The sequence below is a fragment of the Nothobranchius furzeri genome, chromosome 16 (genome assembly GCF_043380555.1).
Source record: "Nothobranchius furzeri strain GRZ-AD chromosome 16, NfurGRZ-RIMD1, whole genome shotgun sequence".
Taxonomy (NCBI): Eukaryota; Metazoa; Chordata; class Actinopteri; order Cyprinodontiformes; family Nothobranchiidae; genus Nothobranchius; species Nothobranchius furzeri.
This window is the reverse complement of record NC_091756.1, coordinates 54,377,174-54,400,995: the sequence shown is the minus strand read 5'-3', so window position 1 is coordinate 54,400,995 and position 23,822 is coordinate 54,377,174. Positions and strand designations below refer to the sequence as shown.

Sequence of the window (23,822 nt, the reverse complement as noted above, 5' to 3'; positions counted from 1 at the left end):
TAGAGTTGCTTTGCTGTTATAGAATCCAGGGAGGGATGACAAATAACAGGAAATAAGACTCCAGAACCTGCCGTATGAAGCTCATCTGTAAAGTGGGAACTTTTAGGTCTACAAAATGGTGCACCGCTTTGTTCCCCCCACCAAGATTAACTTACAAGGCATTAAATCCTACTAGAGACCACTGTAAATGTATTAAATCACCCACTCCTTTAAATCATGGCAATTGCAAAAGAAAATTACATTTCCAGTAGTCAATTTTTTATTCTTAGTGGCAATAATAACAGTATTTCCTTAATCAATACTTGGTCTGCCCATAGTTTTAAGGTTTATGCTCTTAGATTTCAAAGATAAGCTATGTGATCAACATTATTACAGTTTGCTTGATATATATTTATTTATTTTCTTATGGTTCCAGAAGATTTTACTTACCATCAACTTGTAGTTCTTGTTCCACAATGACTCTCGACCTCTCTTCGATTCCACGATCAAATGTGGAGTTCTTTTCATCTAATGAGGTGGTTAAGGAAAAAGACATTTAGTCTAGTGAACTCATATGTAAAACTCAATTGTATTTTCTCAAAGTCAAGAGGCACTTTCACACCAGATCGGTTTGTTTCAATTTCAACAGATCAGTGTTTTTTCTTTGGGAGTTGCTTCACCTTGAGAAAGCATGGCAAATGTAACCTGGCAAGGAAACCTAAATATGTAAATGTAAAGTCTGGAAACAACCCATATAGGCCTTTTCAAATGACACTACATAGTAACTTGGATTAGTGCAGCTCGGGCTGGTAACCTTTTCCAAAAACAGTTTTATATCATCTCTCCACATTTTCTCAATTTTTGTAGTCCCTGCTCTGATGTAGTTACATGGGTTGAGTCAGTTCAGCATTGCGATTATTGGCAAACAATTTGCAAGGGTCTGCCTGCTGCCTGCAACCATTTCTTGGTTTAGAGTCTGACAAAAGGGCATTAAAACTGAGCAGAATGTTCTACATCACCACAATTTTTGTGCCGAGTTGTGTTTATGTGCATCATACACGTCACCTCGCACTGTTTACTGATCCCCTCATGCAATTTTGTTCTCAAGACAACCCACACCATGCCCACCCCATTTCCTCCCTCTGTGCGGTATGAAGAGCTCATCTACTTTGTCATGGTGCTGGAAAGTAAAACACTACACTGACATAAGCAGAGTAAACCCATGCTGTACTCAGCTCTTTTACCATGGTTTCACACTGGAATCATCAGCAGTGCAAACTTCAAATCGGTCCTTTTCACACTGGGTTGTCTTGGCTGCGGCACGGCTTCCTCACTCTTCACTTGACTCGCGACACAAAAAAATCCCAAGATTTACGCCATCCTCCTTGCGAGATCACAAGATCCCTCGAGACTTCAAAGCTCATGGTTTGTTAATGCAATCCGCCATTAAACCAAAAAGAATTAAATCACGTTTGATATCGCTGTTGGGTGTCATATATGGTGTTGTTCCTCTACACTTTCATTAAAGACATGAAAACACACCGCAGCACTTCTGGAACGATACTGGGAGTAAATAAGCTGCTAGGTAACATGTAAGCTTCATATATATGAAATTGCATTGCTGCAGTAGTTTTATTTAGAAAATTAGCGGGGATTACCATTCCATGCTGCTGATGCTTTCAATGTGAAACCGGGGTTAGGCTGAGTAGGGCTGTTGGAAAAATGGTTGTAGACAGAACACGCTCGTTTGGTGGGATCTACAGTTGTTGCTCAAACTCTCTTCAAGCAATTGGACAGCTATGACCAGTCAGATCAACAAACAATGTGATGTTTTCATTGCTACAGAAATTATTCAATGGAAGGAGTCCACCATACCCTGTTGAAATAAATCGTTTTTTGAAAATTAAAGCCTTAGGTAACTATTGGCTCGTGTTTCAAAGAAAATACCAAGAGTTTAATGATAAATGACCCGCACTTGTATAGCGCCTCTCAGAGTAAGGACTCCAAAGCGCTTTACACTACAGTGTATCATTCATCCATTCACACACTGATGGTGATGAGCTACGATGTAGCCACAGCTGCCCTGGGGCGCACTGACAGAGGCGAGGCTGCCGAGCACAGGCGCCACCGGTCCCTCCGACCACCATCAGCAGGCAAGGTGGGTTAAGTGTCTTGCCCAAGGACACAATAGCAGAATTCTCTGTCCGGAGCCGGGATCGAACCTGCAGCCTTCTGATTACTGGACAACCCGCTCAACCTGTTGAGCTACAGCTCATCTAAAGTCTTGTCAATTACAATTTTACAGTTGCTTGTAATGACCCCCAATAAAGGATGCAGCAAGGACATGATGTCATAACAAGCACTTGGTCTCCTCTCAAATGTGAAACACAAACAAAATAGCCCTTTAATTCCCTTTCCCCCCAAAAACTACATTTATTACTAGGCCACAGTTGAACACAAGAAATGTATCTTAACATGCCTGGTTAAAGTAAAAAGAAATAATAAAATGAAGATAACATTTTGCAGTACTCCTGGTCACACTGGACTGAATCTCCTAGAACTGTCTGGTGTAAAAGTGCCCCAAATTCTTTAGAAGAAAGAAAGAAAGAAAGAAAAAACAACAACCAAGAATACATACCCAAGACTACTGAGTCCAGAGTCTTTAAGTTTTTCCCTTTCAGAGACTTGGCACCACTCTCCAATGCAAACAGAAGTTTTCCAATTTTTGCAACCTGAAAAGTCTTATCAGTTTGCCGATAATAATCGCAATGCACTCTGATGTCATGTCCCATGAATCGTGCCATTTGTTCTAATTCTTGATTGTTAAGGTCAAGAAGCTGACACAAAGTTGCAACATGTTTTCTTAATTTGGTTGACCGAAGTAGTTCTGGATTGTTTGCCTTACAATCTTCTGCAAACTTTCTCAGTGCGTCACAGCCACGGATGTTTGTTGTTGTCCCGATCCTTGCAAACACAAATGGGTTTTCATTGTTGGGGTTATTAGGAGCGAACAATTCGTAAGCGTTAACTTACTTTTGGATTCTTCAATAAATTCTGTAAATATGTAAATATTTACTGATTTATTAATTAATTAAGATATTCTTAGATATACGGGGCACCATTCCCCTTCAACCGGGGAAAAATTGAATCCAAAACTCTTATCAGTCTTTCTTGAAGTTCGTAGAATCCTTGGAGCAGAGACTTCTCTTCGACACAACAAAGCTACTGGAGACGAAAATCTGAATTTTATAACGTTTAATTAACAATTTGTCAAATGAATAAACAGTGGCATAAATGAATAATAACCATGTGATATGATTGAAGATGGATGTGTTTGCATGTGATGGAGGATGTATGAATGGGGTCCTTTGTTCTCACAAAGGAGTAGTGTGTGTGTGTGTGTGTGTGTGTGTGTGTGGATTCAAAATGGAGTCTTGAATACAAGATGGCTGACCCCTTTGTCTGGCTAAAGTGTGGGTGGCAACTTGCACTTTAACTTCCAAAGCACTTAGAATCAGTAGTAACTTAACCTTAAATCACTCAAAACATTTCAAAAGATCATGAAACAACACAAAAGATTAATCACGAATAATATCTTTTAGTTTAACCACGTGGCCAAGCAGAAAACATTTAAAGATACCAAACAATGATCAATAAGCAGTTTATTCTTTCAAAATGACCCGACGGACGTGTTTGGGACGAAAGAGGAAAACACGAAGCTACTTTTTAAGCAATAGACGCGGTTTATTGCTTATTTGAGACTATAGAGGAAACGGGAGAAGGAAAGAATGAGAGAAAGAGATGAGTTTCTGATCACCAGAACAGTGAAGCGTCCCTCACTGTTTTGATTTGACGGTTCTCCGTGTTTCTCCGCAGTTTTCAGCGTCATCCGCCGGTTTGATGCTTTCTCCGTTGTTTGGCTCCACGAGTGTTTCTCCACGGCTGGACACAAAGAAAACGAAGTTCCTTTTGGGCTGAGTTTGACAACTTACAGCGTTTCTGAGAGCTGGATGGAGTTGTTGTTTCCCTCCGCTGGTTCTGTGTCCTCAAACATCAGCTGGAGGGGAGCAGAAACGAGCAGATCAGCGGTCCCGTGGGCTCAACTTGGCTCTTAGAGCTTCCGCGTGCTCAAAGCAGTCGGAGCGTTCGACAAGCGTGTCCTCACCGCCAGGTATCCTGGGCAAAAGAACGAGGTTTCTTTGTCTCTGCTGAAGATTTATGGTCTTAGTTCGCGGGGAAAGCTCCACGGCTTCCCGCACATGCGCAGAACGTGTTTCTGGTACTAGGCGGTGACATCATCCCAATGCTTCCGTGTGCAAAGCATCATGGGAAATGAAGTTTCTTGGCGCTGATGTGGTTATTTGCTTTTCAGAGCAATTTAAGCACAGTCATTTTGGAGAAAATCACTGCATAGTAATTTCCTCATGAGGTCAGACCCTCAACATTCCCCCTTTTGGTTTCGGGGATCGCGCCCAAAGCTCGATCGTCGGAAGCACAGATGGGTTTGTTCCTCATGAACGTAGGTCGACTTGATTGTCGGAAGCACAGGTGGGTTTGTCCCTTAGGACGTTGGTCTCCTTGGACGCCTTTGTCTTTGGTCTTTGTCTTGGATCCTGGCGCCTTTGGTCATTGATCCTGGTCAGGCACAAAGAGGATAGGAAACGGGATAGTCCCCAACGCGCATAACGAGAAGAAGCCACTCACGCAGGTGGTACGCAATGATGATGTCGTCCATGCGAGAGGTAGTAGTGTAGAAGGAGGAAGGTCGGTGGGCGGTTAACTCCACGAGTGGACACAAAGGCATCTCACCGCCGGCCATACAGTTCAGTTTATGGAGCACGCGGTGATGTACGAGGTCCATAGTTCGCAAACGCGCATTGACCTATGTGGTCCCAAGATTCCCCCCTTTTTTGGTCCAAAGGGTGGATCAGGACAGTCTTTGGGCTAAAACAAGGACCATAAAACTAAGAGGTACTACAATGTGCTGGTGCGTCAGACAGAGTCATTGACAGACTGAGCTGGGCCGGCACATAACCACTAGTCAATATGTGACCAAGTAAGAAACAAAAATACAGAAAACCCAAAAAAAAACATATAACATCCAAGAAAATTCATAGCAACCTTGAGGTCTCATAAAATGCATTCTTAGGTCATACATTCAGTGTGTAGCTTATAAAGAATGTGACATACTGCAACACTCAGATAAATATGTGAGGTAGACTAAAATGAGAACTACTCTTAGGTTTACAGAATAACAAAGAAAATGTTGCTCACCCCCTTTAGACAGGTGTGGTACATTCACGCTTGGAGTCTCCCCGAACGCGGTTACGAGGCACACCGTAGGTGAGCAAGTGCATCTTATCTTGGAGTTTCTTAACACGCCTGTAGGCGGAATAAGCAATCACGGCCGTGATGAGCCATCCCATCCCCAGGGCGACCAATGTGCAGATTAAGGTGGTATAATCTGTGTCAATGTAGCGTCAAAGTAAGTTCACGCGGGGTTTGTGTGAACTTAACGAGTTTGGTTCCTTCAATCAGTAATTGTTGGTCAATTTCTAAATCGAAGGCAAAGTTATAACCCTGGAAAGCGTCCATGATCTCAATCTCCGAATCATGCTGTTCGAGGTTGAGGTGATGGAGTGCCAGGTTTCTAGTTCAAAGTGGAAATGCCTACCGTCCTTTCAAATACCAAAGTTCAGCATCGACTTAAACCTATAGATGTGAGGTGTCACAATTATGGGAACATGTAACAGGAAACCGAGTTCTAATTTTCTGCATCAACGTGAATGGGAATTGCACTACCTAGGCTGTACGCTAGGTGGATTTGTGAAAGGTGCACAGTAGAGGGGTAAGTACGGGGAAATACGACTTCCAACCAAGCTGTCTAGCGTAGAACTTACTTCCCTGAGCAGGTCCTGCATCAAATCTCTCACCACTCGTGTGTACACAATATCCTGATGTATGGTGTCAGACAAAGTCTTGATTGCACGTAGAGATTCATTAATCAGAGCAGAATGTAGGTTGACAGTAACATGAGTACCCTGTAAGGTTTTAGTAGGTACATCCTGTTAGAGGTCTAGGAGGAGTTTCTCTTGGCTAGTGAAAGTGACGGCGGGGGGGGGGGGGGGGGGGGGGGCCTGGTTCTTTGTCGGTTAGTACATGTTAGTGGGTTAAACGTGCACTTCCCCCCTTTTCCATTTCCATACATAGAACTATGTAGAGACTACGTCTACCTCCTGCGGGGAGTCTGGTCTCTGTACCCGCGGGGATGGTTTGACGTAGGGTTTGATTTGGTTCGCATGCACCCATTTGTAGACAGGCTCCTGTCTTGCTTTGGTGATGCGTAACCTGTATGCAACTGGAGAGAGTTTTGCCACGATCTCAAATGGTCCTGACCAGCGGGGCAGGAACTTCTTAGCTTTGCGTGCCGGTTGGGCGAACCGAAAGTAGAATACTTTGTCACCCACCTCGTATTCGCGGCTGGTTGTCTTTTGGTCGTAGTAGGCCTTAGCGCCTTCTACGTTGGTCTCCAGTTTCTTCTGAGCGTGCGCGAACGTAGCTCTGAGGTGTGTTTTCAAGTCTGCCACATACTGATGAGCGGTATAGGCAGTGGCAACACTGACATCCTCTGGGTGATACAGGAGGTGCAGTGGTAGAGTCATCAGTCTGCCGGTCATCATCTCAAAGGGCGTAACCCCCGTGGATCGCTGTGGAGTGGACCGTATGGCCATCAGGACCAGAGGGAGCTTGACGTCCCAGTCTTTCCCAGTGGAGCAGACGTACTTTTTGAGCATAGAGACGACCGTGCGGTTCATCCGTTCGACCTGTCCGGATGACTGTGGGTGATAGGGGAGGTGGAATCTCACTTCCACTCCCAAAAGTTCAAACAGGGACGTCATTACACTGGATGTGAAATGAGTTCCTCGGTCAGAGTCAATGCAGAGTGGAAGTCCCCATCGACTGAAAACGTGGTTAATCAGCAGTACAGCGGTTGTGACAGCTGTATCGTTTGGCGCTGGAAGGCATTCCACCCACTTTGTGAAACTGCAAGTTACAGTTAGCATATATTTGTTTCCTCTTGCCGATTTGGGAACCGGTCCAACCCAGTCGATCTGCAGGTGGGACCAAGGGAAGGTTATTCCCCTGCGTTGCAGTGGTGCTCTAGCAAGCGGCTGGGAGGGATGAAACTGGGCACAGATGAGGCAGCCTTGGACATAGCTGTGTACGTCCTTGGACATCGACGGCCAATACGCTACTTCTGTCAGTGACGCGAGGGTAGCTTTTGCTCCGCGGTGACCTCCAACCGGAGTGTCGTGGGCGTAGGCAAGCATCACTCCTCTGTGGTGGAGTGGAACAACCCAGCGCGGCGGGCTGTGATCGTCACGTATGTAAACTAACAAATCGTTTTGTAGTTTCAGATGCGCGAGTTGACGATGCAGGGTTACCAAATCTCGGCTTGCGCCAGTAGGTGGTGACGGTTGTTCAGGCATCGGGCCCTTTTGGAGAAGCTCGCGGATGAGCTTCAGGTCAGGATCTTGTTCCTGCATGGTGACTAGGTCCGCGTCCTGTGGTTTTCTGCCTAGAAACACGGGTACCTCAACGGTCCGAGGTTCGTCTGCCTGGCTAGCATGGCGACGAGTAATCGCGCAGACCTCGTGAACGGCCTTGGGTGGAAGCCACTCGTCTTTGAATTCCCAACAGGTTCCCTGGTCAGCACCGAGCTTAGCAAGGCGGTCAGCTTCGTCATTACCATCTTTCTCCGGACCTAGGGTCCTGGAGTGACCTTTGACCTTTCTCCAGTAGACCATTATGCCTTTCTCAGTGGTGAGCAGATCACACGCTAGGAATAACTCCGAGTGTTTCACGTCTCTGTTCCTGGCGTTTTTCATGTGGTTCTCCTTCCACATGGGGAAGTGAGAGATGAAGCTGTGTCTAGCGTAGTTTGAATCAGAGCAAAGGACGATTTGAGTGATGTCCAAGGCTGCCGCCTGCTGGAGGGTTATCAACACTGCAGCAATTTCGGCGTACTGACTAGACTTTTGGCCCAACCGGTAGTGATTTGGTTGCTTAGTGTCACAGTCCACCCAAACGACTCCAACCCCAGCACGGAGCTGGCCTTCGTGAAGATAGGCACATCCGTCAGTGTAAACTTTCGGAAGCCCTTGGCAAACATTCTCATCAAAGTAGCGATGATTGGCTGCGGTTGGGTAGACTGCGGCAGGTGTGTCCAGAGGGGCCATGACGGAGTCAGAGTCACAGTGCTGGCAGCCTGCTAGCCCTTGTCCTAGCGCTAGCTTGGTGTTCTGACCATACTTGACCTCAATGTTGTATCCTTGGAGCACCATCATCCACGTCGCAATGCGGCTGTTTGACACTCTTCCTTCGCGCAGACGCTGGCTGTTTAGGAAGGTGACAGGCTGATGACACGTTTCAATGATCACTTTCTGTCCACCGATGTAACTACGAAAGTGTTCGACAGCCCAGACTGTAGAGAGGAGGGCTCTCTCACAGTCTGAGAACTGGAGTTCCACCTTGCTCAGAGGCTTGCTGGCGTATGCCACAACTCTCATGTCCTGGTCGTGTTTCTGCTTCAAAGCAGCGCTCAGGCAGTGAGAGGAGAAAGTCGCCTCTATGTAGAACTCTTTATCCTTGTCTGGGTAAGCCAGACAGGGTGCGGACACCAACTTCTGTTTTAGGAACTGGAAGGAGAGTTCTTGGGGTCTGTCCCACACGAAAGGTGTGTCGTTCCGAAGCAGCTCAGTGAGGGGCCTCGCTATTTCAGCGTACTCCTCAATGAACTGCCTGGAGTAGTTGCAGACTCCGAGGAAGCTCCTGAGTTCGGTCAGATTAGCTGGGGCTTTGATGTCCTGAATGGCTCTAATGCGTCCCGCTTGGGGCTCGACTCCATTAGGGCCAACCAGCAGTCCAACATACTCCACTTTGGTTAGCCACTGTCCCTTGAGAATCGCCAATTTAGCTCCGGCGTCAGCGAGCTGTTGCAGCACGTGACGGAGTTCGGCCAGGTGCTCCTCGAAGGTTCGACTCCTCATCAAGATGTCATCGACATATATGAGGTTCCCTCTGGAAGCAGCATCTGACATGGCTTTGTGGAGGAAGATGTTGAACTCGGCAGGTGAGTTAGAGTAGCCAAAGGGGCAGCGGTTCCAAGTATATTGGCGATTTCCAAAGGAGAAAGCCAGTTTATACTGGTCCGCCGGCTCAACCTTCATGGTCCAGAAGCCGTTGGCTACGTTAACCGTAGAGAAGAAACGAGCATCTCTGACTCTGGCTAGCTCCTGATCTAAATGGATCATAGGCCACCTGGAGAGAGGTACTTGTTTGTTCAGTGCATGATAGTCTATGGTGAGGCGCCATTTCCCAGTCGGTTTCAGAACCGGCCAGATGGGAGAGTTGTAAGTGGAGTTACACTCTCTGATGATGTTTTTCTCCTTCAGCTGATCGAGGATCTCCTGGATCGACTCATAAGCAGCGAGGGGAATCTTGTACTGACGTACAAAAGTAGGAGGGGCATTCGGGTTCGTTGGAATGCGAACCGTATGCAGGTTTGTGAGTCCACAGTCCAGGGAGTCCCTGGATAAGATGGACTGAAACTCATAGAACAGGCTTCTAAGCGCTGCTCTCTGCTCCTCTGACTCCAGCGCATCCGCTTTGTCAAGCTGCTGGCTGACTTCGGCCTCGAAGCCGTCATAAGGTTCAGAGGAGGAGGGTCTCTGGTGTTCCGGGCTTTCAACCGGTGACTCAGAGGGTTGAGTATTTATTGCAAAAACCGTTAGATACTGACCGCTGTCAGTATCTAAGGTTGCACTGCAAATGGGTTCCTTAGGAAGGGCTTCATGTCGCTTGATGGTAATCATTTGTGAAGGGAAAGTACTGAATGTGTCTACACCAACCTGTCTGTCGTTCAAGAACAACGGAAGTTGTCCGATCACGGGAACTGAAAGTTCGAAGTCATGGAATGAGCTATCTATCAGCATGCCCAAGGGCTTTCCTGCCGGCAGGTGGATAGGACTCTGGGTCGGATTTTCGACCAACAAGTACACAGAACGAGTGTTCAGCTCCAAGAGTGGCGTGCCACAGACGGCTAAGTTGAGCTCCAAGAAGTGTGGTGATGGCTGGAAGAAGGCCTGTGTGCCTGGCAGCTTCTGATGCTTCATCAGAGTCAGACGAACAGGCGCTCCTTTGACCAGTGGGGGCAGAACCGTGCTGGCCTCAACCACTGCACGGCAGGCCTGTGGAATGGTCTGTCCGGACAGCAAGTGTTCACGGCCTTCTGAGCGAGGCTCAGAGGAAGGTGTGGCCCGGGCCCAAAGGACTTGATTGCAAGTGTCCAGCTGGGCACCTAGTCGAACCAGCAGATCTGCTCCAATGAGTGCAGGTGGATCAAGCTGTGGTATGATGCTGAATGTATGTGTGAGCTGTCTTGCTCCAAGTTGGATAGTCAGAGAGCAGACCTCTGGCGCTTTCAGGAGCCTCTGCGGCCAAGTAGGTGACAAGAGCCGATGGCTACGTGTCACACTGACCAGAAGGGGGTCCTTCTGACGCAGGTGTTCAAACGTCTGCTGGCTGATGGCTGACTTTTCAGACCAAAGAGCAAGGCGAGCATCTGAGATGTGGGTGCAGTTGATGGTAAGACCACCAACTATGTGTGGTGCATATGGCTGCAGGCTGACGTTCTTCAGCGAGCAGAGAAAAGATGAATGTGTGCAGAGAGGAGTTCCAGGAGCGGTTTCGTGCCTTTGCAGGCGGACATCGTCTGTGGGAGCCGTAGGAAGGGGCATGACCTTGGAACAAGGGTTTTGCGGCTCACTTATGCTGACTTCAAGAATGGAGGATGGTCGGCTGCTATCTGGGTTCCAGGGCTTAGGTGTGTCCACCTGGGCCCACAGTTGACCCTTCTGGCAGTCGATGAGGGGAGCTAGACGTTCAAGCAGGTCCTGACCAATGAGAAGTGGTTCAGTGTCTAGCTGGCAGACATAAAACGGGTGAACCAGAGTCATGTCTTGGAAGGTGATATCCAGCCACGCCCGGTGAGTGATACACTCCCGGGTCTGGGTGTAGCTGGTGATTTTCAGGTCACAAGGTTCAACCTGGACTGGTTTCCCGAGCGACCGCATGGTGTCAGACACGCGATGGAACAATGTGGAGCACATCAGGGTGATTTCTGAGCCGGTATCCAGCAGAGCATCAACTTGTATGCATCCACCTAGATTGGTGCTACAGTACAAACGGCGAGCATGATCATGGTTTGTTAAGTCACCAAGGAACTTCAGAAATTTAGTATCTGGTTTCTCTGGGGGGTAGATTTCAGGAGACTCCTGTGGTCTACCAGTAGTGTTTCCCCAACTGATCAGGTAAGTCCTGGCCACGCTGGGGGGTTGAGCCACGCCTAGTCATGCGGACGTTGGCTCTGAGTCTGGCTTCTTAGAAGCAGACTTTGGTTCAGGGGTCTCATCTGCAGATCTCAGCTGTTCCTTCTGTTTAGCTAGGAACTGCTGAAACATCTCCTGGAGGTCGGCTTTGGTCAAGTACTCAACTGCGGACTTGTGTTCGGGACCTACCTGTGGGCGGCGCTCCTTAAACCTTCCACTGTTCCGACCTGCCTGCCGTTGGTTTTGGTTGGGCCACTTCCTGTCTGATTGTCCAGACCTAGGTGGCCAATCAGCACCCCCCTTCCCCTGTTGAGGAGATTGGGACTGCTCTCGCGGTTTAGCAGGTCTAGGTTTAGCAGATTTTGGCTTAGTGGGTGGAGCTTCTGTGCCTTCGAGATCCAAACGCGGCTCGGCGTCGGGAGCTAGGTGCATGACGCGGTGATGTGCGTCAGGCTTTTGGGGCTTTCCGCCGGCTTCCCAAGCCTGTTGAGCGTATCTCCTAATCTCCTGAGTTGTCAGTTTTTTCATCCGACAATACATTGAGACTTCGGAGCGAACACACTCGTGCAGGTTGTGAATGAACAGGGATCTGAAGGCAGGGTCTTCCTCGAGCCCAGGGCCGTTTCGACCTTGGAAATAAGCACTTTTGAGTCGGCGATAATACTCTCTGGGGGGTTCGTTCCTCCCGTGTTTGATGGAGAAGGCCCCCATTGTAGCTGACGCAGAGTCTGCATACGTGGCGTATTCATCTCTCAACGCTCGGCAGAGCGAGGAGTACCGATCACGAATGTCAGGTGGTAGAGTTTCCATGAAACCGTGCACCGTTCTAGATGTGGTTTTCCAAATTAGCTTGAGCTTTTCCCTTGAAGAGGGTGCTGGAAGATCAAGCAGACAACGTTCTATCTCCCTGAGATAATCGTCGACATTGGATTCATTGGTGTTAGGATCAAAGCGTTCTATGTCTTTAGTTAGCGATTCAATTTGACGTACACGGAGCCCTGACTCACGGTACGGTGCGTCATCCTCTGACTCTGACCCACGGTCTGTCTCAGAAGGCGCTGGATATCGCTGGTGTGCTCTGGGCTCCCAATGTTGACTCCTGGGGCCCAAATCGGGGTTCGGCATGCTGTGGCGGGCTGCTGGCACGTCACGTGGGTGTCTTGGGAGGTCCTCCTCCCGGGGCACGTCTGCGTAGTGCAGCCTGCGTCTTTCAACTGGGGCTTCTGCGTAATACACTTTGTCCGGGTACGGACTGGCGTATGATGCTTTGTCCTGCAGCTGGTTATCGGCATGCCGAGTACTGGAGTAGCAAGGATGGGTAGATGGTGGAGGTGCAGGTTGGGCTTGTGCATAACCCCAGCCGGCACCTTGCACCCTTCGTGGACTGGGGGAGCGGTCTAAATAGAGGTGCCGCTCAGCTGGTTGACTTCTCACTGATTGAGAAGGCCGTGAAGATGAGGGTGGTTGTCCAACCTGGGGTTCGAGGGCGAATTGCCCTCGGCCCCTAGATGGTCCTGAATGCCCTAGAGTGTGTGTAGGGAACGGGGCCGCAGGTTGGGACAGATAAGCTTCATCTCTCCCCTGCGGCGTGCGTCCGTCTAGAGAGTCCTGGTGTTTCCCCCCTTCCCACTGTCTGTTGTCATCAGCAGAGGGGGGCGGGGTCTCCTCCCCATCTTCCCCAGAATCGGTGCGGGTGTCGTCTTCCTCCTCGTCATCCTTCTGCCATCCATTTTGCTGCCTTTCAGCTAGCATGCTCTGGAGCTTCATGATCTCTTGATCATGTTGGAGTTCTCTCTGATAGAGGATCAAGGCTAACTTAGCTAAGTGAACCTGGATTGGTTTTGTACCATCCGGGTTTTCTATTTGATCAATTACAGCTTCTAGCTCGACGCTACGCTGTTCTTCAGTGAAATCCCTAGAAGGGTAGTCGGGTTCTCGAGCAACCGCGACCAGTTTGGACAATATTTGTCCAGAAAGTAGGCCAGGTTCATAGTCGTGGGCCGCAGCGCCACCTGGTTGCTGGGAGTTGGTCAGTTCACTACTCTGTCCCTCCATTTAACAACCGAACCAAAAATAGCCTAGTAGAGCTTCTGCAGATAGATCAAGCTGCACCTTTTGGGCAGCAACTGCTAGCTTTGTAGCAGAAAAACACTAAATTAACCTTTGTGCGCACAGGTTTTAGCGTTTTAAATTGCACGGAATGCCGTGACTGACGCTTAAAATACTATTCCTTTCAGTATTTTAGCAAAAGCTGGTGCGTTGCCGTAGCAACGTCTTACAACACTTGCAGTGTTAAATGTGCTATTATTCCTTCAGAATATTAGCAAACAGGGTGTTATCAGTCTTTGAGTGAAGGTTTCAGTTAGTTATAATAGCCACTGTGAGTTAAAGTATCTAAATTAGCAGTTAATTTTAGCCTAAAAGGGTTAGTCAGAATTACTTACACGCTGCACCTTTAATGAGTAACTGAATTTTAACCTAAAAGGTTAGCCAGAATTAATTACACGTTGCACCTTTAAGGAAAACTGAATTTTAACCTAAAAGGTTAGCCAGAATTAATTACACGTTGCACCTTTAAGGAAAAGCTGAATTTTAACCTAAAAGGTCAACCAGAATTAATTTACACGTTGCACCTTTAAAGAAGCACTGAGTTACTGGTGAGAGTTCGATGCAGCTTCCTGCTCAGCGAAATCAGCACCACTCTGTTGCTGGTTCAAGGCTGAACAACTGATTATTTTTAATTCAAGCTCTTTGGATTTATTTGTTTGTTTGTGCCGGATAGAAATCTCTGTGTATCCAAGCCTCACACGGGCCGCACCAATAAAATGTTGGGGTTATTAGGAGCGAACAATTCGTAAGCGTTAACTTACTTTTGGATTCTTCAATAAATTCTGTAAATATGTAAATATTTACTGATTTATTAATTAATTAAGATATTCTTAGATATACGGGGCACCATTCCCCTTCAACCGGGGAAAAATTGAATCCAAAACTCTTATCAGTCTTTCTTGAAGTTCGTAGAATCCTTGGAGCAGAGACTTCTCTTCGACACAACAAAGCTACTGGAGACGAAAATCTGAATTTTATAACGTTTAATTAACAATTTGTCAAATGAATAAACAGTGGCATAAATGAATAATAACCATGTGATATGATTGAAGATGGATGTGTTTGCATGTGATGGAGGATGTATGAATGGGGTCCTTTGTTCTCACAAAGGAGTAGTGTGTGTGTGTGTGTGTGTGTGTGTGTGTGGATTCAAAATGGAGTCTTGAATACAAGATGGCTGACCCCTTTGTCTGGCTAAAGTGTGGGTGGCAACTTGCACTTTAACTTCCAAAGCACTTAGAATCAGTAGTAACTTAACCTTAAATCACTCAAAACATTTCAAAAGATCATGAAACAACACAAAAGATTAATCACGAATAATATCTTTTAGTTTAACCACGTGGCCAAGCAGAAAACATTTAAAGATACCAAACAATGATCAATAAGCAGTTTATTCTTTCAAAATGACCCGACGGACGTGTTTGGGACGAAAGAGGAAAACACGAAGCTACTTTTTAAGCAATAGACGCGGTTTATTGCTTATTTGAGACTATAGAGGAAACGGGAGAAGGAAAGAATGAGAGAAAGAGATGAGTTTCTGATCACCAGAACAGTGAAGCGTCCCTCACTGTTTTGATTTGACGGTTCTCCGTGTTTCTCCGCAGTTTTCAGCGTCATCCGCCGGTTTGATGCTTTCTCCGTTGTTTGGCTCCACGAGTGTTTCTCCACGGCTGGACACAAAGAAAACGAAGTTCCTTTTGGGCTGAGTTTGACAACTTACAGCGTTTCTGAGAGCTGGATGGAGTTGTTGTTTCCCTCCGCTGGTTCTGTGTCCTCAAACATCAGCTGGAGGGGAGCAGAAACGAGCAGATCAGCGGTCCCGTGGGCTCAACTTGGCTCTTAGAGCTTCCGCGTGCTCAAAGCAGTCGGAGCGTTCGACAAGCGTGTCCTCACCGCCAGGTATCCTGGGCAAAAGAACGAGGTTTCTTTGTCTCTGCTGAAGATTTATGGTCTTAGTTCGCGGGGAAAGCTCCACGGCTTCCCGCACATGCGCAGAACGTGTTTCTGGTACTAGGCGGTGACATCATCCCAATGCTTCCGTGTGCAAAGCATCATGGGAAATGAAGTTTCTTGGCGCTGATGTGGTTATTTGCTTTTCAGAGCAATTTAAGCACAGTCATTTTGGAGAAAATCACTGCATAGTAATTTCCTCATGAGGTCAGACCCTCAACATCATCGAGCACACCAACATCTTCTCGCTTTGCAATTAGGAAGTCAAGAGATGTCTTTGTGCGCTCAGTGAGGAGAATAGGTACTTTTCTCCCTCTCTTTCCACGAGTTACTATACGTGTAAGCCTCTTGCTCATTTGTTGTTCCACTGGTGAGAGTGTCTCGTAGATGTCCTTGTTAACTGGGCCAGTGTCTGCTTTCATATATGTCTCCAGGGTCAAGCGGGATGCTTCCCCTTCACGCTTCTTGTTGAATACAATTATTTGTGCAAGAAGACATTCACTCAATAGCTTGTATGCTGTAGTGCTTGAATTTATTTTCAGCTCCTCCTTTGCCTCATCCTCCTTTTGTCTTAAATATTTTTGCAGAGTAATAACATCCTCTGTCAGAGGGACACAGTCTTCTTTGTTCCACTTTCTTTGCTCAAGGGAGCTGTGAGCATTTGTTGCAACATAGCTTGACCAAGACCTATCCATCAGCTCTTTAAACTTTTTTGCCTTCTTTTCAGCCAACACATCTGATGCCATTAGGCAACGTCCAATCCAAGCTTCAGTAGCTCCCTTTAGAGAAAATCCAATTTTAACAGCAGTAGATGGCTTGCCATATTCTGAAGTGCTGTTCCTGTAACCAGCAACTTTTCTTGCAGCTTTAACTGCTACCTCAAATCTGGTTGGGTCACAAAGATCTTTAAGAGCTTTAATACTCTTGTCAATCTCTTTGGCAGCTATCAAAAGCCTCCCAAGCTCTCTCAACTTCTGGGATATATGAACATGCTGGGATTGCTCCCGTCCTTTTTTGGCAAATAATGCATTGCCATAATTACAAATCATGTCATCATTTCTGATTTGTACACTCACTTCATCTTGGATCATATTGTGGATTATGTTTTCAAATCCCTCAGATGATTCACAAATCGGAATCAGACAGGAAGAAGCTTTTTGTACTCTTTTTCTCCCACGTTTTTCTTGCATATTGTCACCCTCCTGCTCTAGAAGGTAGATCCTGCAAGTTTTCTCGTGCCGCCAAAGTGCTCTTCGCTTAAACATCGCGTAACAGTGTTGGCACGGTAAGTAATCATTTACATCCATCGTCTTTGAAAGCCGTTTCCACGTTACAATTTCACCTTCGCCTTTTTCTAAAACTTGCTTATTGTGTTCCCAGTCACCTTTGTTGCGAAGGGACTCCAATAGCATATTACGCCTTTTGGAGCCACTTTGAAAGCTGAATGCATAAGATACTTCTTTTTCATCCTTGTGTTTGCGCCCCAAATGTCTCGAGATTTTGGAAAAAGGTCTTTTGCAAAAAAAACAGTAATGGACCTTGTCCCATTTTCTTTTTCCATCCATTTCTTTGTTCACATTGACTATCATTTCATGATTTCCTTTGACTTCTGCTGGATTGAATGACTCCTGCTGGATGGATGGGGTACAGTCCGACATGGTCCTGTCTTCATTACTGGATGAATCAGTCACAGACGTAATTGTTTGTTCATGGTTTCCTTCCTCTATGTCTTGTTCTTTTAAAGAAACTTGCCGTTTATGTTTATATTTTAAGTCTTGTTTTTTTACAAGCACTGTTTTCTTTTTAGCTTTTTTGTTTTTCTTCTGGATGGATGGGGTACAGTCCAACATGGTCCCATCTTCATCACTGGATGAATCAGTCACAGATATTTGTTCTTGTTTTCGTTCCTCTATGTCTTGCTCTTTTAAAGAAACTTGCCGTTTATGTTTTGATTTTAGAACTTGTTTTTTTACTGACATGTTTTTCTTTTTTGCCTTTTTGTTTTTTAGCTGGATGAATGGGGTAGGTTTCATCAAGGTCATGTCTTCATCACTGGAAGAATCAGTCCTCGATGGTTGGTACTCTGTGTCAGAATTATCGCTTGACAGTTCTGTACCTTAAAAGGGGAAAACTGTTTAGTGTTTCTTTACAATTACAAATGGCACAACACACGAGGTGTTTCCACAAAAGTGGTTCCAGTGCATAATGCTGCTGTAGCTGGTTCTGTGAAAGTGTGCATGACTACTTTATTTTAAAAATTTCGCATGGAATAGTTTTACTCAACTACTCTGTTGAGGAGTACATGAATATTCAATACATAAATATTAAATGAATGGCATGGTGACTGGCCAGTTTATCACAATGGCTCTATAATGCTGTCTGAATGTCTGAACCTGGGTCAAAGGTCACAACGACATTCCTGACAGAGGGTTTGGTGTGAGAAAGCTGACCAAGAGAGTCTATGGCTTTGGAAACCAGCTTGTCTGGGACACAGATGAGGGTCTCAGTCTTATCATTCAGTTGTAGAAAGCTCCCAGCCATCCAGGTTTTAAATCAAGTCTAAGCAGGTGTGTAACAGCTCCAACTTAGACATTTCATGATGTACAGTTAAATGTCATCAGGGTTAAGATGGTATGAGATTCCTTTAAAAGAACTCAGCCTGTGCTAAAGACAGAGCAGCTTAAGGAAGAACAGTAGAGGCCCTAGCAGAAAACAGAGTGGTGACAAAATTCAACAGCCACATTGTCCACTGAAATTACAATCTGGAAATAAATGAATTACAGATAAAAAAAGGGTTCGCCTCTGGGGCCTTTGCTATTTTCTATTTTTTATTAATAATTTGCCTTTAAGCTGCACCTCCTGTTCTGTTCATTTGTATGCCGATGATGCAGTTTTATATTCTACTAAGCCAAATAATTATGAATTGCATGAGATCCTCAAATCTAATTCTAATAATGTGCAACATTGGTTAACTCAAAATAAACCCATTAATGAATCTAAAACATATTCAGTGCTGTTTAGAAGATATTATTTTACATTTGGGGCAAGCGGGAATCTGCAACTGCATTTTTTGGACCGCTCTGAAGTACATTCCACTGAGATATTAAAATACCTAGGAGTTTGGATTGAGCCGGATTTATCATTCAAAAATTATAACCGGGCTGTTTCTCATAAAATTACTAGTTGTTTAAGAACACTTAACCGTTCTATTAATTGTTTTGACAAGTACATAAATGTGTTGCAACTCAGCTTCTGCTTCCTATTTTTGATTATGCAGATACAATCTCTCAAAACTCTTCATTTACATGTCTTCATTCGCTGGATGTTATTTACAACAATGTTTGTTTTGTTTTATGTTGTCCGTTCAGAACCCATCGCTGTCAAATGTACAAACGCCTTTCATGGTACTCATTGAAAGTTAGACATCAATTTCATAGGTTGATTTTTATTTTTAAATGTATTCACTCTGATTTTCCTTATTATTTGAAAGTTTTGTTAGCTCCTGTAATCCCCGAGCATCAAACTCGATCTGTTGTTGATCTGTCACTTGTTATTCCCCGGTTTAGAACTGAAGTGGGGAGACATGCCTTTTGTGTTAAAGCTCCTAATGAGTGGAATAAGTTTCCTTCAAACTTGAGGTCCATTTCTTCTATTCGTTTATTTATAAACTGTCTTTACGAGCATTGAATGCCTATTTGTGATTGTTTTGCTGTCACCGCCAAATTTGGATAAGTCTGCCTGTGTATACTGGGTCTGCTTTTATTATTATGCTTTTTCAAGATGACCCTTGCTAATATGTATTTGTTTATTATTATTATTATCATCATTATTATTATTGTTATTATTTATTAATATATATTTTTTTGCTTGACTTAGTGATTGTGTTGTGATAATGTAAATGACTGATGCCTTATAGACTATTTTTGTTGTATGATCTGAGGACCTGCTCGAAAATGAGATGACACATCTCAAGCGGTTTCTATCCTCATAAATTATAAGTTAAATAAAAATAAATAAATAAAAAAAGAAAGAAAGAAAATGTATAACAAGTTTAACACCAAGATTAATGCACTGACTGTATATCTGCGATACACACTGTGTTCTAGTAATAGGTGTCAATGCTGTGAAATATCTCACACAGTCAGCCACTAATTAGCAGGAAGAGAAGGGCATCTGTTAATAACTGTGGCTAGTTATTTTTCTGTTGCCAACTAGGGGATAATGACTTTTGAGGGGGCTTAAAACAATCTCATTCAACAACTGCTCTTAATCGTACTAGAACATTTGTATAGAGCAGGGATTCCCAAAGTGTGGTGCGCGCGAGCTGCCGCTAGGGGGTGCGCGAGGTGAAAAGTGTAATGGCTGCGGAGCTCAGAGAAGTCTGTCATATGTCACCATTAGCGTAGAAACTCATTTGTGGGTGGGCCAAAGAAAAAGTAAGTGGGCCCAATAAATGTAATTGAAAACAAGACATGTGCCCTAGCTTCATAATAACAATGCGCCGAGCTTCAGCACTCTGGCCTGCGCACGCCGATATGTTCTGTCGCGCGCGTGCGTGTCCTCCGCATGTGCCCTAGCTTCATAATAATGCGCCGAGCTTCAGCACTCTGGCCTGCGCACGCTGATATGTTCCGTATTTGATCATTTTTAACGATGTTGGAGGAATCTGAAGGTGGTGAGTCACTCTGGCAGATTGTAATTAACACCTGTCTCATGCAGGTGTTCTGACATTGTAAACCTCACACACAGAACATTGTGGATGTAACAAAATAACAAGAAATGATTCCCATTCAGGCTATTAACAGCGCGCTGACGATCTGAAGTTCAGAGTGCGTCTGTCAGAGGTCAGGCGCGTTCCAGCCATAGACTGTACATACAGTGGTTCCAGCAAAACCACGGCTCACGGGTGCACAAGTGAGCACATCTGGGCTGGGCAGAAGTCATTTTACAACATTGGTTTAAATAGCGCGAGTTGCGGTGTCTTGAGCGGCTGTGCCGCCCGCGCGTGCGCACACACACACCGATTCAATATGCGCGCATGCTGCTTTAACTCCAGCGCGCCGCCGCCGTCAGACTGAAGGCAGAAATGAACGCTGCCTCCACCGTGATAACAACTTTTAAGAGGTTATTTTTCATTCAAGGTAAAATTAAGATATTAGCTTCTGGGATGAGTCGGGTCCGCTCCAGCCAGTTACTCCTCATGAACCTGACCACATCTCATGTTACTGCAGCATTTGTTGTTCCAGTCCGCATGACAGCGGATCGCAGATTCAGCCACACCATAAAACAGCAATAAGTCGGTCTGAGGTAAAAGTGAACATCATGGCTATATCTTGTCCCCTATAGACATTTGATTACGCACAAGTAGGTGATCAGCTCAGGTTTACGCAGAGCAGAAGGAAGGAGAGCGCTCTGGCCGCACAGGTTAAACGTTCCTATTTTAAGAAAACTGTTAAATTGCATTGTTTATGTGCTACCTGGGCACTCTAAATATTTATTTAAAATTAAATCAAAGGAAATTGTAATGGTATCGAATGTTTATTAATTACTATTTAAAAAATGAAAGTGATGGGGAATTTTTTTAACCCTGTCTGTGTAGCTTGACATCTGATATATATATATATATATATATATATATATATATATATATATATATATATATATTAGGGCTGCAACAAACGATTATTTGGATAATCGATTAATCGGATGGGGTCTCGACACGATTAATTGATTAATCGGATTACATGGGGAAATTTTTAAAAACTGCTAGGGAAATGTTGTTTCTCTCCTTCCTTCACTTTATTTAACACAACATTATTGGAAAACAGTTCAATAGCAGAAAAACAACATGCCATCACCTAAATTGTCTTATAAGGTGAATAGACAGAGACCCTAAGCTACATCTATCTGTGACCTAAAATGCTTGGTCCAAGTTAAACAGCTTAAGGGCAATTCTCATCTGTTTTGTTTGATCTCATCTGTAGACATTTATTATAACGGGGGATGTCAAACAACTAATTTTTAAATGTAATTAAACATAGGCTGTGAATTAATCAAAATTGATCACTATTTCCAAAAATGACTGAAAAAATAAGTTGTCACACACTCCATGGAAACTTTCAGAGAATCCACAAATAGTGGCTTTCACATGGTTTTGTTACTTTTTGCAAGTTTAGAAAAGCAGCAGATGAGACAGCATGTCTGATAATTTAGTTTTTCATCTGATAATATTAGAACATGTCAGTAATGTCTGAGGGGCTTTTATAAACACTGTATAACTAACACTCCTGGAGAGGGTATGGATTACACAGAGGCCTCTGGGGAGCCCAGTTATGGGGGGGGGGGGGGGGGGGGGGGGGGCATTTTGCCTTGGCCCCCAAAATGTCTTGAAACGGCCCTGGGTGTGTGACTGAGTGTTGAAGGTGATCTGAATAGTATCAAATTTATAAATATTACGTGTGTGTAACTTATTGTTTTTTTTACTGGTAAAAACATGTAGTGGAGATAAATCCACCTACATTTTACTTTTCAACACTTTGTTTTGTTTTCTTGTTTTTATTTAACTATTTTCCTGTCCTGTCTGTCTCATCTTCCTGCATCTCCTCTTAATTCTCCAGAAAAACTGCTGCCTGGATTCTTACTTTTTCACCTCATCAGTTACTTCTGAGCAGATCAAAGGGATCTCCTGAATGCAAAGCGCAGAGCGCGTTTTCGATGCTGCGTGAGGTGACATCACCGCAGCACAGGTGATGAGCTCCGCAGTAGCAGAGCGCTGCAGGCACAAATAAGACATAAAATAGACATGAACGATCGTGTGCTAATTATAGTTTTTTGGTTGCGCCACTTTGAGAATGGACTGTGCGCCGGAAGCAGCTGCCTGGATCGCTGCGCGACAATGCGCTGTGCCGCTCTCTGCTCAAAAGAGTCCAAAAATGATATAATATAGAAAACTTTTTTCCGGTTCCCCTGGATGTGTAGGATATCCAGCTCCCCCATAATTCGATCCCTGCCCCTGGATGAAAAGCCGGACATTTTCATCAATACAAGAACCCGCAGTCCGGTCCGGACGCGCCGGACAGAGAGTGAAAAGTGGACACGTCCGGGGAAAACGGAACGTATGGTCACCTTAGTCCTCATAAAGCGGGAAATTATAGATACAGTATTTTGCTCGTGCCCTGGGCCCTTTAGAGTTCGTGGGCCCTGGGCAATTGCCCAGTTAATCCGGCCTTGGGCGGAACCGGTTCGCAGCAGCGCGAGTGCGACACAACGAATCGATGACGCAATTCGTTGCCAACGCTTTTAGTAATCGATTTTCATCGAATTTATCGATTCGTTGTTGCAGCCCTAATATATATATACATGTAGAGCCATGCCCTGATGTGGGGGTGGGGGGGGGGGGGGGGGGGGGTGCGTCGACATGGTCGGGACATAGAAGGGGGTGCGCGGCTAAATAAGTTTGGGAACCACTGGTATAGAGGACTACAATCATTGTTGCAGAGTGTGCTAACCTGGCAAGGAACTGCAGAAAATGTCTGACCTCTGTAATTGTAAACAAAAGTTTCTTTTTCATAGGGCTGCTCAATTAATCAAATTTTAATGTCGATTACAATCCGAATTTTGAAACATTATAAAAACAAAACAAACCAATTAGTTGTTTTCTTTACAGTTCACTCCCATGCTACTCCCAAGATGCAAAACGACAAGTTGCAAAACTCCCACACACCATATTGTTCATAGAATTAAAAATCATGTTGAAATTAAGATTATTTCATCAAGTAGGACCTGTGGTTAGCTGGCTCATTTAAAACATGCCATGTCTTGAAAGAATCGGAATTGGGAATCGATGGGTACCGGAATCGAAACAAGGAATTGGAATTGGAATTGTTCTAAATCAAACAATGCCCAACCCTAATAATTACTTTGATATTGATGTTCCTTGCAGGTTAGCTAAACACACAGCCTGCACTCCACACCATCCTTTCGGACATTAGGAAAGAGAATTATGTGCTCATGTTCACCATGATCACGCTTCATCAACTGATCAATCATAAACCTCTCTTGGTGAAGTGCTTTGATTGTGCCATGTTAAAATTTATGACAGAATAAACAAAACAAATATTAATTAAAGATAGACTTTATTTAATTGTTAGAATTATAATGAATCGCACTTGCGGGAAGCCCCCGCTGGCTGACTCTATCCACCAATCTGAGGCTACCTCTAATGCTAGGCATGAATTGGAGCTGGCCAATCAGCTGGCAGTGGTTGTGTTGGGTCAGTTCAGCCCAAAGCAGACAGTCTTTTGAAGAAGGCTGGGAAAAAAACGACTGAGTGTGGAAAAGAAAACACCTGGGCGGATGAGAACCAGCCCTGATGTGAAAGCAGCTTTAAGCTCC

The 23,822-nt window shown here is 45.0% G+C and overlaps 2 protein-coding genes across 19 annotated transcripts in view; one reads left to right on the top strand and one right to left on the bottom strand.

Annotated features, from left to right (window-relative positions):
- srcin1b (SRC kinase signaling inhibitor 1b) overlaps positions 1-23,822 on the top strand; it is a 185,385-nt gene that overhangs the window by 98,171 nt on the left and 63,392 nt on the right. The window lies entirely within an intron of this gene.
- LOC129161162 (uncharacterized) overlaps positions 1-23,822 on the bottom strand; it is a 40,395-nt gene that overhangs the window by 13,064 nt on the left and 3,509 nt on the right. The window contains exon 4 of the mRNA XM_070545466.1: positions 430-507. Coding sequence (XP_070401567.1) covers positions 430-507 — 78 coding nt within the window. The remainder of the gene's footprint in view (positions 1-429; positions 508-23,822) is intronic.